Source organism: Bolinopsis microptera, unplaced genomic scaffold (genome assembly GCF_026151205.1).
Source record: "Bolinopsis microptera isolate Bmic1 unplaced genomic scaffold, MBARI_Bmic_1.0 sca18, whole genome shotgun sequence".
Taxonomy (NCBI): Eukaryota; Metazoa; Ctenophora; class Tentaculata; order Lobata; family Bolinopsidae; genus Bolinopsis; species Bolinopsis microptera.
In genome coordinates, this window is record NW_026971790.1 from 10346 (window position 1) to 28313 (window position 17968).

The following is a 17968-nucleotide window of genomic DNA, read 5'->3' on the forward strand; positions in this document are numbered from 1 at the left end:
CTTGCAACTATATCCATCATTTACAATTATTTTTGGCACTATTTAGAGCTTATTAGGGCAAATAAATGCATGGGACACTTTTGGGACAATTTTGGGACATGTTCCAAAAATGTTCCAAAAATGTTCCAAAAATCTGGATTCATCAACTCGTAATTTGCTACAATTCAAAGTCGATAATTTTGTTATGGGTCGTAGCCAGAGTTTACACGTTTTTGGGATTGTTATTCGCCTTCTTTACAGGCACACGCCTCAGAAGTTTTTAAATTCTAATTAACATCATGGCGAATAAATTAAACTCACAATTGCAACGGTAATCATTTTCCAAAAGAATCATTCATTAAAAACGTATCATTCTTTAAAAACTATTCAAAATTAGCTCAGTCTATACAAAAATAAATGATCGGTTGATATACTGAATAGCTGTGAATTACTTTATTTATACACCGAGAACCAAATGATATAACAGTATTATCGGAGGTGACATTTTCTCGTTTAACAAAAACGTCACAGTAAAATTTCCAAGTGGATGTCATTCAAAGTGTAGGCATTTACAAATCACATTACATATTTTTGATCTAATAATAACAGATCCTGCAATTCAATGTAAATTTATTAAACTGAACTTAACAGCAACGCAAACATCATCAATAATACAAATCAGTACTGTTTATTCTCACTGGTGTCCAATTTATTCAACTGAACAAGAGGCGAACTGAAATCCCTTTCTTTTTTTGTAAAACTCTTACAAAAACGGCCCAATGATTTTAGAAATACTGTAACATAACAGAATCAAAGTAACATCAGCTCAATTAAAATATCTATCTAGGGGGTGGGGGTGGAGGGGGGTTCACTCGCGAGGGAGGTGGTGGGGGTTGGGAGCGAGGGATAGGGGGTGGTCCCCCTCTCGGTACTGGAGGGCCTCTAGAGTTCGGAGGAGGTGGGGCCCGGCCCCCAGTGGATGGAGGTCCCCTGTTAGATGGGGGCGGTGCTGGAGGTCCTCTACTAGAAGGGGGCGGTACAGGGGCCCCCCTGTTTGAGGATGGTCCTCTAGTTAAGGGGGGTGCAGGGGCGGGAGCCCCCCTTCCAGGGGTTGAAGGTAGAGGTCTGGTGTTACTTGCCATGTTCTGTGGTAAACCACTCCGTTCTTTAGCTTGCTTCCGTCTTGTGCTCCGTCCTAATGACAGGAACAGTGTTACATTACAATAGCAGTGTATCAGTGTTACTATTGTAATGTAACAGTGTTACATTAAATAGCAGTGTAACTATTGTAATGTAACAGTGTTGCATTACAATAGCAGTGTAACAGCTGTTTGTGCTTTAATAGTTAGTATTGTAAAACTGGTCACAGTGTTATTATGTGGTATTATAATGTAACTTCCTAGCGACTGCGGGATTTGTGTTTATTTACATTTGTTTGTTTAGCAAGTGTTTACACAACTATTATATACACATTGTTTACATACACACTTTTTATATACACACTTGCACTGTTTGCACACACCCAAACACCTATAAACACCTATAAACACCTGTAAACACCTACATGTCCCGGATCCCCACATTTTATCACACAATGCCTCTGTGTTCCTGCACTCAGCAGGTGTGGTAGTATCACATGACTTTACAAGTACTTAGATTACATTACACATCTCGTATTACCAGGAACTTCATTACAGGACATGAGCAGACATTTAGCTTACCCTGCACATACTTAACATTCTTTAGGCACACAAAGCGAACAATTCCTACACAGCCCCCTCTCATTATTGAGATTAACCAGTAACCAGTAACCAGTAACCAGTAACCAGTAACCAGCTATATGAAATAAATAATAGTTTGCAATTCAGCAAAGTTATTCTGCTTTACAACAGTTGGATTTACTTTACTCAGCGATTTTGACCAAAAGTTATGAGAGCTACAATTGACAAAAGGCAAACACCCCTTACAGCGCAATGTTAAAAGTAACTAAAGTTACAACTGTTACCATGGTAAAAATTGTAACCATGGTACCAGTTGTAACCATGACGTAACAATTGTAACCATGACGTAACAATTGTAACCATGACGTAACAATGACGACACGTTTAATCTTACAAAATTTAATTTTCTCGTCTTTCTTGCCTCCTCATTGACTTCGCTGTAAGGTTTTGTTAAAATAAAATTATTTAGTGACTCATATTGCATATTTTATATAGGGATATTTTCAAGCAACATGTACAGCTTACGGCCGCTAAACTGCTGTTTTTATTGAGGTTTTATGGAATGTAAAATGTTGAGGGCAATATAGAAAAGTCCCGTGTGCATGTATGTAACTGTAATGTTAAAGAAATATGCAGCCCACTGACAGAGTCAGATCTTTCACTGCTATTTCATGGCAATACATTCATATAAAACAATGATCTAATATGAAAACAACTCGACTAGTATAGAACCTGCGCCTTTTATGAAATCAACGTTCCTATCATAGTTTTAAACTTTAGTAACACTAAAAAAAGTATATATGAGAACCGCGAGCTCATCAAACATTAAAGTGAGTAATTTTAACCTGCCAAATATTTAAAATGTTACTAAATCGCGAAAGTCAAAAGCTTGAATGTTTTAACTCTCTTACTGTGAATATTTAACTAAGTTAGTGGTAGAACTTAAACACAAAGTTACAAGGAACTTGGCAGATTGTTACAGTTAGTGGTGAGTGATTAGTACTTGTAGCAATTATACAAATTTAAACTACATGTTATATGTTTCCTTGCAACAGTAGAAAAGATAAATCTCTTTTTGTGTAGGTTTTAGAATTCTTCTCCATCTCAGGGACCGAATTCATTTGACAAAAACATATACATTATACATTATACATAATGTATAAAGTATAATATGTAATATTATGTAGGGACTATATGTACCACTATATGCTATTCTTAACTGAAGAGAGACCCACTAGCCTAATTAATACCACATTGTGAGTAATCATTCATTAAAAGCAATTAAACGAGTCTGAATCTGAATATTATCGTATTATAAACTAATTTCAACCATAATCCTCGTGTGTAAACTATAGAGGACAATAAACAGTAAAATGTGCAGTTTAAGTTAAATTTGCTCTTTTTTTTCTTTTCAATGAAAAGGAATTCTAAAATTGATTGCAGATTTACTATTCCAACTGTCTTATTAAATGTAGCTTAAATGAATTTCATGCAGAATCTAAACATAATGGGAGAAACAACAAACTAATAGACGAAAAGAATTACAAACATTACGGTTGGAATGTACTACCAATGTACAAGTAATGTACTACCAATGTACAAGTAATGTACTACCAATGCAATGTACAAGTAATGTACAAGTAGTAATGTGATAGTATGAATATTAACCATGGTAACATACCTCTAATAGTAGCGTCCTTGCTGGGGTATGTTTTAGGGCTCGGCACGTACATATCAGGTTGAGGTATTTCTGTTCTGAAATTGAAGCGGGACTCCCAGTCGGCTGGTTCCTTGCGAGGAGGAGGCGGCGGGGCCGGGGCTACCATAGCACCTGGGAGATAGGCTAGTGTTACGTTAGATTATCATGATTATATGAATTTTGTGAGTGCCTATCTTATATGTTTTACAGGCTCTGAAGATGTAGTTTATTTACAATAATATACAATATTGTGTCCCTTTGTGTCCAAATGTAACCTAAGCAGCATTTAACTGAAAACATGAACGGTCGCTACAAAATATGATCACTACAAAATATGACGGCCACGCTGCCTAGGTCGCTACAAAATATGCCGGCCACGCTGCCTAGGTCGCTACAAAATATGACGGCCACGCTGCCTAGGTCGCTACAAAATATGCCGGCCACGCTGCCTAGGTCGCTACAAAATATGACGCTGCTGCCTAGGTCGCTACAAAATATGACGCTGCTGCCTAGGTCGCTACAAAATATGACGCTGCTGCCTAGGTCGCTACAAAATATGATGGCCACGATGCTGCCTAGGTCGCCACAAAATATGACGCTGCTGCCTAGGTCGCTATAAAATATGACGGCCACGCTGCCTAGGTCGCTACTAAATATGATGGCCACGCTGCCTAGGTCGCTACAAAATATGACGCTGCTGCCTAGGTCGCTACAAAATATGACGGCTACGCTGCCTAGGTCGCTACTAAATATGACACTGCTGCCTAGGTCGCTACAAAATATGACGCTGCTGGCTAGGTCGCTAATAAATATGACGCTGCTGCCTAGGTCGCTACAAAATATGCCGGCCACGCTGCCTAGATCGCCACTAAATATAACAGCCACGCTGCCTAGGTCGCTACTAAATATGACACTGCTGCCTAGGTCGCTACTAAATATGACGCTGCTGCCTAGGTCGCTACAAAATATGATGGCTACGCTGCCTAGGTCGCTACTAAATATGACACTGCTACCTAGGTCGCCACAAAATATGACGCTGCTGCCTAGGTCGCTCCTAAATATGACGCTGCTGCCTAGGTCGCTACTAAATATGACGCTGCTGCCTAGGTCGCTACTAAATATGACGCTGCTGCCTACGCTTGTTACAGATGAGTGTAGGATTGTTACAGTGCAATTATTTAACACAACTAATTTCCTTGATCTAATTGCCATCAGATCACTCCGGTCAGACCTGATATTTATGTTCAAATTAACCAGGTTATATTTAGTTTACACTAGTTCACTGTGTTCAACTACACATGACATGACGTCACACACCACGTGACGTGACGTCACACACCACGTGACATGACGTCACACACCACGTGACATGACGTGATCACTCCCACGATGTTCAAATTAACCAGGTTATATTTAGTTTACACTAGTTTACACAGCTCGCTGTTTTATCTACTATATAAGTATATAGCTGACACGCTGTCACATTTAGGTGAAGTTAAACTATTTTTCTAACTAGTAGTTTGTCTTGGTGTATGAAATGTAACTGGACGTAATTTGGGTGATTTTTTGGAAAATTTAACTCATGACATGATTTTGGTCCATCACTTAATATAGCTAAATCTAGTAGGATTTCAAATAGTAGGATTTCCAATAGTCACCGATCGAAAGTTCAGTTTTGAGTTTCGTGTGTGTGACTATTATCTTATAAGTGTCACTAGTACTACATTGAGTATGTGTGACGTGTAATACACAGCACTAGAAAATCACTACAACATTGTATATAAAGTGTGTGTAAAGTGTATATTATGAAGTGTTTAATGTGTACTGTGTAATAATGATATGTGTAAGCCAATGTTGCTAACTGTATTACTAACATTGAATACATTACTGTAGGTACAAGCACCACACTTAAGGGGGGGGGGGGGGGGGGACAATGGATATTTTTTTGTGAAACTTGATTTCGAGATAGTAGTTGACCAACAAACTAGGACCAGTGACCGAACTTTTGAGGGGGTCCCGGACCCCAACCGCCAAACTGTGCCCGCGGGGCAGCCACGCCCATATTTGGTTCAAATTAGGCCCAATTTAGCCAAATACCCTGAGCATGCCCAAAACCCAGATTTCAGGTGCTCTACTTGTAGCTAGTGGTCTCCTGAACTCGTATATGAAATTTCATCAAGATTGGACAAAAAATGACTGAGTTATGGGCCAAAAACCATATGCCCATATTTGGGCATACGCACCAAATTTGGTAGATTTCGTCCCATAAATTGGGCAAATATCAATATTTTTGATTGAAACTTACTTTACAAGAAAGGTAAGCCTAAACTACATATTCTCTGTAAGTTATAGTTTTATATCTGTTTAAATGTGGATACTAAGGCGAAAAAACCACAAAAAATGTACTAAATTGCCTGTATCTTGGATCGCGATATTCGCGGAATTGATCTCATTAAAATTGTAACAACTCAATCAGTTTTCAAAATTTTTCCATGAAATTTTGGGAATCGACTCGAAATCGCATTTCCACCTTATTCTGAGAACAGATTTTTGATTTAGGCCTCCAAAAAATTTTGGCGGCCAAATTCCAAAATTCTCCCGGAAAAATTCAGAATTTGGCCGCCAAATTTTTTTTGAGGCCTAAATCAAAAATTCGTTCTCAAAATAAGGTGGAAATGCGACTTCGAGTCGATTCCGAAAATTTCATGGAAAAATATTGAAAACTGATTGAGTTGTTACAATTTTAATGAGATCAATTCCGCGAATATCGCGAACCAAGATACAGGCAATTTAGTTCATATTTTGTGGTCTTTTCGCCTTAGTATCCACATTTAAACAGATATAAAGCTATGACTTACAGAGAATATGTAGTTTAGGCTTACCTTTCTTATAAAGTAAGTTTCATTCAAAAATATTGATATTTGCTCAATTTATGGGACGAAATCTACCAAATTTGGTGGGTATGCCCAAATATGGGCATATGGGTTTGGCCCATAACTCAGTCATTTTTTGTCCAATCTTGATGAAATTTCATATACGAGTTCAAGAGACCACTAGCTACAAGTAGAGCACCTAAAATTTGGGTTTTGGGCATGTTGAGGGTATTTGGCTAAATTGGGCCTAATTTGAACCAAATATGGGCGTGGCTGCCCCGCGGGCACCGTTTGGCGGTTGGGGTCCGGGACCCCCTCAAAAGTTCGGTCACTGGTCCTAGTTTGTTGGTCAACTACTATCTCGAAATCAAGTTTCACAAAAAAATATCCATTGTCCCCCCCCCCCCCCCCCTTAATGTTGTTACTTTCACACACCATATATTATATCATTTTATGGGGTTAGAAGCTGCTAGAAGCAACGTTTGTGATTTCTCGGATAATTATAGAAATGAAATCATCTACAAATTTCGATATTTTGACAAAAAGCGAAAGTGTTCAATTATGCAACTTATTTACTACAGGTAATCACATCCTGACTTACCGTTAGGCATTTGAGGGGGAGGTGGCGGTGGCATACCCTGCAAACAAATACTGTTAGTTCGTAAGATAACTAAATAACACAACTAACATAACACAAGTACAACTTAATAACACAACTAACATAACACAACTTAATAACACAACTAATATAACACAACTAACATAACATAACTAACATAACACAACTAACATAACACAACTAACATGACACAACTAACATAACACAACTAACATAACACAACTAACATAACACAACTAACATAACACAACTTAATAACACAACTAACATAACACAACTAACATAACACAACTAACATAACACAACTAACATAACACAACTTAATAACACAACTAACATAACACAACTAACATAACACAACTAACATGACACAACTAACATAACACAACTAACATAACACAACTAACATAACACAACTAACATAACAAAACTAACATAACACAACTAACATAACACAACTTAATAACACAACTAACATAACACAACTAACATAACACAACTAACATGACACAACTAACATAACACAACTAACATAACACAACCAACATAACACAACTAATATAACACAACTAACATAACACAACTAACATAACACAACTAACATAACACAACTAACATGACACAACTAACATAACACAACTAACATAACACAACTAACATAACACAACTAACATAACACAACTTAATAACACAACTAACATAACACAACTAACATAACACAACTAACATGACACAACTAACATAACACAACTAACATAACACAACTAACATAACACAACTAACATGACACAACTAACATAACACAACTAACATAACACAACCAACATAACACAACTAATATAACACAACTAACATAACACAAATAAAATAACACAACTAACATAACACAACTAACATAACACAACTAACATAACACAACTAACATACCACAACTAACATAACACAACTAACATAACACAACTAACATAACACAACTAACATAACACAACTAACATAACACAACTAACATAACACAACTAACATAACACAAATTTCAGGAAATCTACGTTTGACCCATATCTATAATCTCTGAAATTTCTGTGCAATTCTAAGAAGAATTACGTGAGTTATTAAAGGGTTGCGTGTGGGTAGTTACTTCTGGGCCACCCTGTATATATTCTCCCTTATTACAAGCTCATATTGTTTCTATATCAAACCCACAAGATCTACAGTTTACAGTTACAGTTTAGCTGGATTGTAAACTAGAATCAATGGTAAGGGGAGAGGAAACTCCCAATGTAAGTACAATACACAAAGCACTAATGACATCACTACAGAGAAATATAATATACTCTCAGTGTTGCTGAGAGAACGTTAAAATCCCAGACTTACATGTAAACTGCTCCGTTGTGGGGCACCAGATCCGCGCTGAGGAGCGCCAGAACCGCGGCGCGGTGGAGGAGGAGGATCTACAGCCGGGGGAGGAGGAGCGGGGGCTCTGAGAACAATTATATAATTAGTTAATTAGTTAATTAGGGAGTGCAGGTAATGAGGACGCCAGAACACTAACTCTGATAGAGTACTAAGATTATTGTCCACAAGAATCAACTACAAGGAAATTAGCAGAGTAATTTGTACATTTAAAATCAAAACGTGGTACTTTGAGGAAGGGAGATTTATATAAAACATTCACTTTTTAATACAATTTAAATACATTAATACCACTGATGAGTTAGTGCTTTTCAGCGAACATACAGCACGTGAAGTCTACTATTATATGCAGTAGGGAATTAAGTTAAAACTTAAAACATTAATTAAATGGGTGCCCCTTTATTCTACACCACAGTAAGCGGTTAGTTCAACTGGCATGGAGGGGGATTCAGGGAATGGAATGTAATAGTAAACTGCAGGTGGTTTTTGGTATGCATTACATTTAACCACATTCCAATGTACAAAATTGCAACAAAATTGAAACAAAATTGTAACAAAATTGTAACAAAATTGAAACAAAATTGAAACAAAATTCTCAATAGGGAGTATTAGTAGATGGGAAATTGATTTCTTTGTGCTTAATTTAACATAATATGATCAAAGGCACGGATTTAGTGCGACATATCACATAGTCACCGAGAGTAGAGCTTAAGGACGGCGTTACATTTCTAACGACATTTGAGACATATTAATGTAAATTTAAGACACATAAAGTGCTGCCAATTAAATTAGGAAACGGGAAAATAGGAAGATAATACTATGTAAGCCAAATAAAATATGCAAGATAAGATGTAAAAGCTAGGAAGTACAAGGTAATGTGCTTCATATTATGTTACAGATGTAACAACAGAATGTGTGTACGTTTAATATAATTTACCTGATCCGTACAGCAGAATGTATTACCGATCTGAGAATTAGAGCATTTCAATCACGCAATCCCACGCTTTATCACACACATTTTCATTGTTCACTCGGTGCTACATCAATAATACCGGTCACTGTTACCATGACAACAAGTCCCTTGTTACCATGGCAACAAGTCCCTTGTTACCATGGCAACAAGTCCCTTGTTACCATGACAACAAGTCCCTTGTTACCATGGCAACAAGTCCCTTGTTACCATGGCAACAAGTCCCTTGTTACCATGGCAACAAGTCCCTTGTTACCATGGCAACAAGTCCCTTGTTACCATGGCAACAAGTCCCTTGTTACCATGGCAACAAGTCCCTTGTTACCATGACAACAAGTCCCTTGTTACCATGGCAACAAGTCCCTTGTTACCATGGCAACAAGTCCCTTGTTACCATGACAACAAGTCCCTTGTTACCATGGCAACAAGTCCCTTGTTACCATGGCAACAAGTCCCTGATTACCATGGCAACAAGTCCCGGGTACCATGACAACAAGTCCCTTGTTACCATGGCAACAAGTCCCTTGTTACCATGGCAACAAGTCCCTTGTTACCATGACAACAAGTCCCTTGTTACCATGACAACAAGTCCCTGGTACCATGGCAACAAGTCCCTGGTACCATGACAACAAGTCCCTGTTACCATGGCAACAAGTCCCTTGTTACCATGGCAACAAGTCCCTTGTTACCATGGCAACAAGTCCCTTGTTACCATGGCAACAAGTCCCTGATTACCATGGCAACAAGTCCCGGGTACCATGACAACAAGTCCCTGGTACCATGGCAACAAGTCCCGGGTACCATGACAACAAGTCCCTGGTACCATGGCAACAAGTCCCTTGATTACCATGGCAACAAGTCCCTTGTTACCATGGCAACAAGTCCCGGGTACCATGACAACAAGTCCCTTGTTACCATGGCAACAAGTCCCTTGTTACCATGGCAACAAGTCCCGGGTACCATGGCAAAAAGTCCCGGGTACCATGACAACAAGTCCCTGATTACCATGGCAACAAGTCCCGGGTACCATGACAACAAGTCCCTTGTTACCATGGCAACAAGTCCCGGGTACCATGGCAAAAAGTCCCGGGTACCATGGCAACAAGTCCCTTGTTACCATGGCAACAAGTCCCGGGTACCATGGCAACAAGTCCCGGGTACCTTGGCAACAAGTCCCGGGTACCATGGCAACAAGTCTCCTGTTACCATGGCAAAAAGTCCCTTGTTACCATGGCAACAAGTCCCTTGTTACCATGGCAAAAAGTCCCGGGTACCATGGCAACAAGTCCCGGGTACCATGACAACAAGTCCCTGATTACCATGGCAACAAGTCCCTTGTTACCATGGCAACAAGTCTCTTGTTACCATGGCAACAAGTCCCTTGTAACCATGGCAACAAGTCTCTGGTAATGACGGATTGTGCTGTGAGCAAAAAAGAAGAGAAATCTAACAAGCCCCACGCAGAGCGATGTAATTACACAATTAATTAAAATGTAATTACACACATGTGTATCATTGATCCTCCGCATGCATTTCACCACGCTCACACACACTAACTTTCGCTTGGAGCTGCGCCGCGTGACACTGGCACTGCGCTGATGAAACGAGAGCTTTTCACTACTGCTACTGGAATAATATTCACACTTACTGTTTTTAAACTAGTTATGTACAGTTTTAACATCGGAACTGTCACATGTTTTTAACGAATCAGCTGCTGGTAATAATCATGTGAATCGGGACATGCTGTTAACTTTAACTGTATAACAAATTCTAGGCCGATATTATAGACTCCTCTTTATATAGACTCCTCTTCTCTTCAGATATGGGAATGTAAAGTTTTGCCCTGAGTACTTTAACAATATAGTAAGTAGTTACTAGTTATACTGGCTGTGTAAAAAGAGGATGTACAATTACAATGTATCGTATATTATAATACATGGTACACTGCGAATTTCCATCATATCTTTTTAAAATCAAAGCTTTGAGATCATTAAGATATGTATCTGGACCAGCTGATAAAAATCAAGTAGAACAACACGGAAATTAAACAGCAACTCAGCGCGACGTCACACACCACGTGACATGACGTCACACACCACGTGACATGACGTCACACACCACGTGACATGGCGACACACAACACGTGACATGACGTCACACAACACGTGACATGACGTCACACAACACGTGACATTAATTAGAACAGTCACTATAACAGAGCAGCGAGATCACATACTCATCTGTTGCGTTGTGTCCTGTGTAATCACTGATGGTTTGATGATTAACAAATCATTGTTAAAGACAAAGTACAAAATTAGCCTTAAATTAGCAATCAGTATATATAATTAGCTCCTTTTTAGCACAATTATCAATCAAGGGATCAGTGTTTTACAATTGAATAATTATAAATAAATGTGAGTTGTCAATGCAAATTAAATTATAACTGAATTGAATTATAAAATATGAGCGATCAATCTCTTTTGGAAATTATAGTCAAGCTTCAATAGTGATCCGGACTCCATCGCAGGGGGGCTTTGTTATTACAGTAAAACACCGAACTCCGGATCAGTAAATCCGGGACTAACTTAATCAATCAATTAGCTTTACCCCGGACATTTTATCTGATTTTGGCCCAACCTCAATTTCTTTTCAGTAAGCACAGAGTTCAAGGCTACAACACTTCGAGTTTACTTGAATCAAAGGAATCTCTGATACGATTTAAACATTACTTGTCTGAAAATCACAAGAATTCATATTGTCTGTACATTTTCCTGGCTGGTTAAACAAAATCAGAGAACACCCCTCTCATTCCTTGGTTACCATGGTAACAACATGGTTACCGTGGTAACAACATGGTTACCGTGGTAACAACATGATTACCGTGGTAACAACATGGTTACCGTGGTAACGACATGGTTACCGTGGTAACAACATGGTTACCGTGGTAACGACATGGTTACCGTGGTAACAACATGGTTACCGTGGTAACGACATGGTTACCATGGTAACGACATGGTTACCGTGGTAACAACATGGTTACCATGGTAACAACATGGTTACCGTGGTAACGACATGGTTACCGTGGTAACAACATGTAACTCACAAGTTAGGCAGACTCCCACTGAAACTGCGCGACTCAAACACACGTGGAGACTTCAGCGGGGTCCGCGGACTGCCCACCGGCCTAGGACTGCCGGGAGGCTTAGGACGTCCGTCAGTGGAACCCCGCCGTACGGATAGCGGGTCTAACTGGAGATTTCTACAGGATATGATGTACCACATAAAATGTGACTTTTGTTCCATTGATATAATTTTCGACAAAATCAAACTTCCTGGTTATCTTAAACTGAATTTTGTCGGAAATATAATGTTGGAGACCTCTAATGTACAGCACAGTTACTACCAGTATGTGTATAGTCATATTGCACTATAACATTTACTGTTTTATATTTTCATGAGGTTCTCACCAGCAACTACTTTTACTTAAACTAAATAAAATTGTTGTTTTCTTGAGTAACAAATGTATGTTTACTGGGTACAAAGTAGCACGGTAAGTGAGCTGTAGGTGTTACAGAGTGTGTATACTGCTCGGGTAGGCATGAACCACTTCGTAGAGACAATAACTTTAGGTTTAGGACGGTTATGCTAATTTACTGCCAACAAGTTAGCGAATAGCGATAATTAATTATATCAACCAAGAAACGTGCTGAATGTTGAACTGGGATTGAACTATGTAGCACAAAATTAAGCACTAAATATTTACCTATTTGAAGAAGGGGGAGGGGGTGGGGGCAGTCCGTTACTCATATCGTTCACCTGGACAAAACAATTTAAGATAAGGTGCGAACCTTTTTCTTTGTGAATGAGGGCTTCCTCTAGAGTGCCGTGTTGTTAGTGAATGAGAGATTCCTCTAGAGTGCTGTGTTGTTGGTGAATGAGGGCTTCCTCTAGAGTGCCGTGTTGTTAGTGAATGAGGGCTTCCTCTAGAGTGCTGTGTTGTTGGTGAATGAGGGCTTCCTCTAGAGTGCCGTGTTGTTAGTGAATGAGGGCTTCCTCTAGAGTGCTGTGTTGTTGGTGAATGAGGGCTTCCTCTAGAGGTTGGTGGTGGTGGCGCAGGGCGTGCTGGCGAGAAATTCATTGGGGAAAACGCCTTGGGAGGACTATCAATAGATGGTGAGGGCGCATGACTGGGTGGAGAAATTGGAGATGGGGGCACTCTTAATGGTGGAGGTGTCCTGCCTGGCTGAGATGCAGTGCTTCTTGAAATTGGTGGTGTTAAAGGAGTCTGTCTAGGAGCTGGTTTAGACCCTCCTGACCCTAACAAGGGTGTACTTCTGTCATTTGTTACTGTTTTCTTTAGACTAGTGCCTGCCTGAATCGAGTTTAATAGGGCATTGTTTCCTCCACCAGATGAAGATATAGGTGCTTGCACTGGTGAAGAAGCTGATGGTCGTGGAGGTGGTGGTGTTGATGGTAGTGGAGGTGGAGGTGGGGCTCGTTGTGGTACATTTGTTAGTGGTGGAGGTGGAGGTGGGGCTCGTTGTGGTACATTTGTTAGTGGTGGAGGTGGGGCTCGTTGTGGTGCATTTATTTGAGGTGGTGGAGGTGCCCATCCTTGTGGAGGCGTCCGTGATGGCGGAGGTGCTTTAATAGATTTGCTAGGGAAACTAGCAGTGTTTCTTGATATTGGAGGTGTTAATGGCGACTGTCTACGGGCTGGTTTAGACCCCCCTGACCCTAAGGGTGTACTTCTATCATTTGTTACTGTTTTCTTCAGACTAGTGCCTGCCTGAATAGAACTTAAAAGGGCATTTTTTCCTCCACCTGATGAAGATATAGGTGCTCGCACTGGTGAAGAAACTGGTGGTGGTGGTGGAGGTGGGGCTCGTTGTGGTACATTTGTTTTTGGTTGAGGCGCCCTTGCTTGGGTAGATTTGTTAGGGAAACTAGCAGTGTTTCTTGATATTGGAGGTGTTAATGGCGACTGTCTACGGGCTGGTTTAGACCCTCCTGACCCTAAGGGTGTACTTCTATCATTTGTTACTGTTTTCTTCAGACTAGTGCCTGCCTGAATAGAACTTAAAAGGGCATTTTTTCCTCCCCCTGATGAAGATATAGGTGCTCGCACTGGTGAAGAAACTGGTGGTGGTGGTGGAGGTGGGGCTCGTTGTGGTACATTTGTTTTTGGTTGAGGCGCCCTTGCTTGGGTAGATTTGTTAGGGAAACTAGCAGTGTTTCTTGAGATTGGAGGTGTTAATGGCGACTGTCTACAGGCTGTTTTAGTCCCTCCTGACCCTAAGGGTGTACTTCTATCATTTGTTACTGTTTTCTTCAGACTAGTGCCTGCCTGAATAGAACTTAAAAGGGCATTTTTTCCTCCACCTGATGAGGATATAGGTGCTCCCACTTGCGAAGAAGCTAGTGGTGGTGGAGGTGCTTTAATTGATGGAGGTGCTCTAATTGGTGGAGGTGCTGGTGTCCATGCTGGGGGTGAAGGTGCTTGCTGAGATGATTTAGAATGACTTGAGATTGGAGGTCTCAAAGGCGACTGTTTATTAGCTGATTTAGAGCCTCCTGGCGCTAACATCGGAGAACTCCTATCATTAGTTATTGTTTTCTTCAAACTAGTACCTGCCTGGATAGAGCTTAGTAAAGCACCACCTGATGATGGAGGTGCTTGTGGAATGCTTGGTGAAAGTGCTTGTGGAATGCTTGGTGGGGGCGGCGGAGGTGAAGGGGGAGGTGTTAGACTGTGCTCATTTTTGGGTGATTTTTTAGGTGAGGAGAAAATGTTCTTTAAAAAGTTTGAGCGAGATTTTTTAGGAGATACAGAATCAGAAGGTACCTCAACTCTAGCGGGTGGGGGAGGCATGGCGCCACCCCGTGAAGGAGGGGGTGGAGGACCTCCTCTATTGGAAGGTGGTGGAGCAGGAGGTCCACTTCTATTATTAGCAGGAGGAGGAGGAGGAGGGTTACTTCTCTGAGATTGCGGAGGAGGACCACCCCGCTGAGCTGGTGGTGGAGGGGGGCCACCTCGCTGAGCTGGTGGTGGAGGGGGGCCACCCCGCTGAGCTGGTGGTGGAGGGGGGCCACCTCGATGAGCTGGTGGGCCACGTAAGTTTGAAGGTGGTGGAGGTGGGCCGCCTCGTTGAGCTGGCGGAGGAGGGGGGCCACCTCGCTGAGCTGGTGATGGAGGAGGACCACCCCGCTGAGCTGGCGGAGGAGGGGGGCCACCTCGTTGAGCTGGTGGAGGAGGGGGACCACTTCGCTGAGCTGAAGGAGGAGGAGGGCCACCTCGATCATTGGATGGTGGTGGAGGAGGAAAACCACCTCGCTGATTGGATCCAGATCCACTTCTGTCATTGACTGGGGCAGGAGGCTTTGGCTCAGCTGATCTCAAAGCACCAGGTGGCTTCATAGCACCACCTGTTCTAGGAGCGCCTGAAGATAAGTGTATGAGAAAGAAAATTGAGGATTGATATATGACCAAGATAATTTGCTCAAACACACTATATATTGCAGGGAATAAGCTTGTTAAATAAGAAAGGAAACCTCTTTGACCAGCAGGCTTCAGCTTTGGCATTCCGCCAGCAAATAACCCTCCCATACCGCCCATACCACCCATGGGAGGACCTCCTCCACCTCCTCCTCCTCCACCACTACCACCGCCGCCACCTCCAGGTGGGCCAATGCCACCCCCAGAGGGCTTTGTTCCTGTAATTATGAAAATTGTTAAGTTGTTAATTCCAATTATTATTTTCACATCAATGATCAGACCTATTACTCTATTACAGCATGTAAGAAATTTGTAAATGATGCTTTAAAATTTTAAAATATCAATAAATCATCACACACCTCCAACTATTGGTGAACTTCTGTCGTTGGTGACGGTTTTCTTAAGCCTTGCTCCACCTTGAATAGAAGCCAATAAGTTGTTCCTGTCCCCTCCACCCCCACCCGTTGGTTTACCTTTTGCTGCTCTGAGAAAAATATCAGTGTAGAAAATTTTGCTGTAAAGTGTTGCCAGAGGTTTCAAATTCCATTTAGCAGTTTTAATTAATCCTAACCTAATCTTTCAACTTTACAATACATCAATTTCGAACAAAACAAAATGATTAAATATTACTTATGACCATAAAGATTGCATTGACTTACTTTGGGGCTGCAGGTGGTTTTGGTGCCGCAGGTGGTGGCGGAGGTGGCGGTGGTGGTGGTGGTGGCATTCTCAGTCAATTCAATTTTCAAGATTTGTGGTGAAAGAATGGTTGTATCATCAGCGACAGTAATACGTTGCTATCCTATTGAAACATACATTATTATAATGAGGCATTGACAAATGGGACCAGGCTGAGCTGGGGGAGGTCAAAAGTTAGTATGCAACCTTCCAACTTATTACATAGCCATGTTCCATATTTGAGACTAGTAACTTGGGGAGAGGGGACTAGTGCCTGCCTGAATAAAGCTTAAAAAGGCATTTCTCCTCCATTTAATGAAGATACAGGCTGAGCTGGGGGAGGTCAAAAGTTAGTATACAACCTTCCAACCTATTACATAGCCATGCTTCATATTTGAGACTTGTTACTTTGATGGGGGGGGGGGGGGGGGGGGGGGGGCAGGCAACCCATCGATGCCCATGCCCATTTGAACAAAAATTTGAGGAATAAATGTGCAAAATTAGCTTCATTTTCATAATTGTCTGGTTGAAATTGGTCAAAATCAGTCCTTATATTAATTTGAGGACGGCGAACGCAATGGTGTTATATTATTTTCATTTAAACTAAAGTTTCAGACGTTTTTAAGGATTTGATAAATGGGCAAAGCCCTAAAGACATCAATGCTCATTGATGCCCATGCCCATTTGACCAAAATTAATTTTTAAATATTTTTATTATCTAAATATGCAAAGATGGAGCGCCATTTTAAATCCCAACATTCTATTTGAATCAACCTGTATTTTTTTGCAAACATTCCAGAAACTCTATTCTAGTATATTACATATGATCATTAAATGCTGCAACTGATCCAAAAAATGATGTGAATTAAAGAGACAAAATGACGAAGTTTTCAAGCATTTTTGTTTATCAGTAAACCTGATTGAGTGATTATCAGATCACGTGATATGGCACAGCACAAGAATCAACTAGTTGATTAGGTTCTCAGTGTACATGAGTATGTCACGTAGTACAGATTCGACTTTTTAGGGATAAAGCATGCAACCCCAAATCAATTTGGATGCATGAAATCATAGTAAATAATAATAAAATTGTTTTCCAAAAACAATAATCAAATAGAGGCAAAAGATGTCATGTTCTAAAATGCAACAATAACACAAAATTTCATAACGTATTATTGTGAAAATGTAACGATATTTGCTTTAGTGCTCGATTTTTATACTACGGTGTAAAATTGATTAATCATTAATAGTCTATTAATATTAGTAGAGGCTCTTACGGGCATTGTCTGCTCGATACGCTAGGTACCCCATATACACCATACTAGACGTATTTTTGACCGTAGAATCGATTAAAAGTGGTTTCAAAATGATTGGACTGATTTTACCCGGTTAAAAATGCAAGAAACCGATTTATATATGTAATAGGCGCCATGAGTTGGCACAGAATTTTGTTGTCTTTGATTTTGATAAATTTGGTACCAAAAGTTGCCTCTAAGTGTGAATAATGCAAATTCAATACGATA

The 17968-nt window shown here is 40.5% G+C and overlaps 1 protein-coding gene across 2 annotated transcripts; it reads right to left on the reverse strand.

Annotated features, from left to right (window-relative positions):
- Positions 1–302: 302 nt before the first annotated feature.
- Positions 303–16571, reverse strand: LOC134825699 (basic proline-rich protein-like). Of its 2 annotated transcripts, XM_063837905.1 has the most exons (10): positions 16427–16571; positions 16127–16251; positions 15824–15985; positions 15117–15712; positions 13035–13087; positions 9239–9268; positions 8263–8368; positions 6874–6910; positions 3382–3531; positions 303–1174 (listed from the first exon to the last, which is right to left on the reverse strand). In XM_063837905.1, exons 1-10 carry the CDS (start codon positions 16492–16494, stop codon positions 819–821), a joined length of 1683 nt encoding a protein of 560 aa, XP_063693975.1. In that variant the 5' UTR covers positions 16495–16571; the 3' UTR covers positions 303–818. The 2 variants fall into 2 exon arrangements, with proteins under 2 accessions (XP_063693975.1, XP_063693976.1); XM_063837906.1 differs by lacking the exon at positions 9239–9268.
- Positions 16572–17968: the final 1397 nt, after the last annotated feature.

Excerpts from the sequence above, each read along its gene's own strand:
- LOC134825699 (XM_063837905.1), bottom strand. The coding sequence starts at position 16,494 with ATGCCACCACCACCACCACCGCCACCTCCGCCACCACCTGCGGCACCA. Across the intron at positions 9,269-13,034 it reads CCTCCCCCTTCTTCAAATAG|ATCGGTAATACATTCTGCTG; the intron begins GTAAATATTTAG and ends TCTAATTCTCAG. Across the intron at positions 1,175-3,381 it reads CAAGGACGCTACTATTAGAG|GACGGAGCACAAGACGGAAG; the intron begins GTATGTTACCAT and ends TCCTGTCATTAG.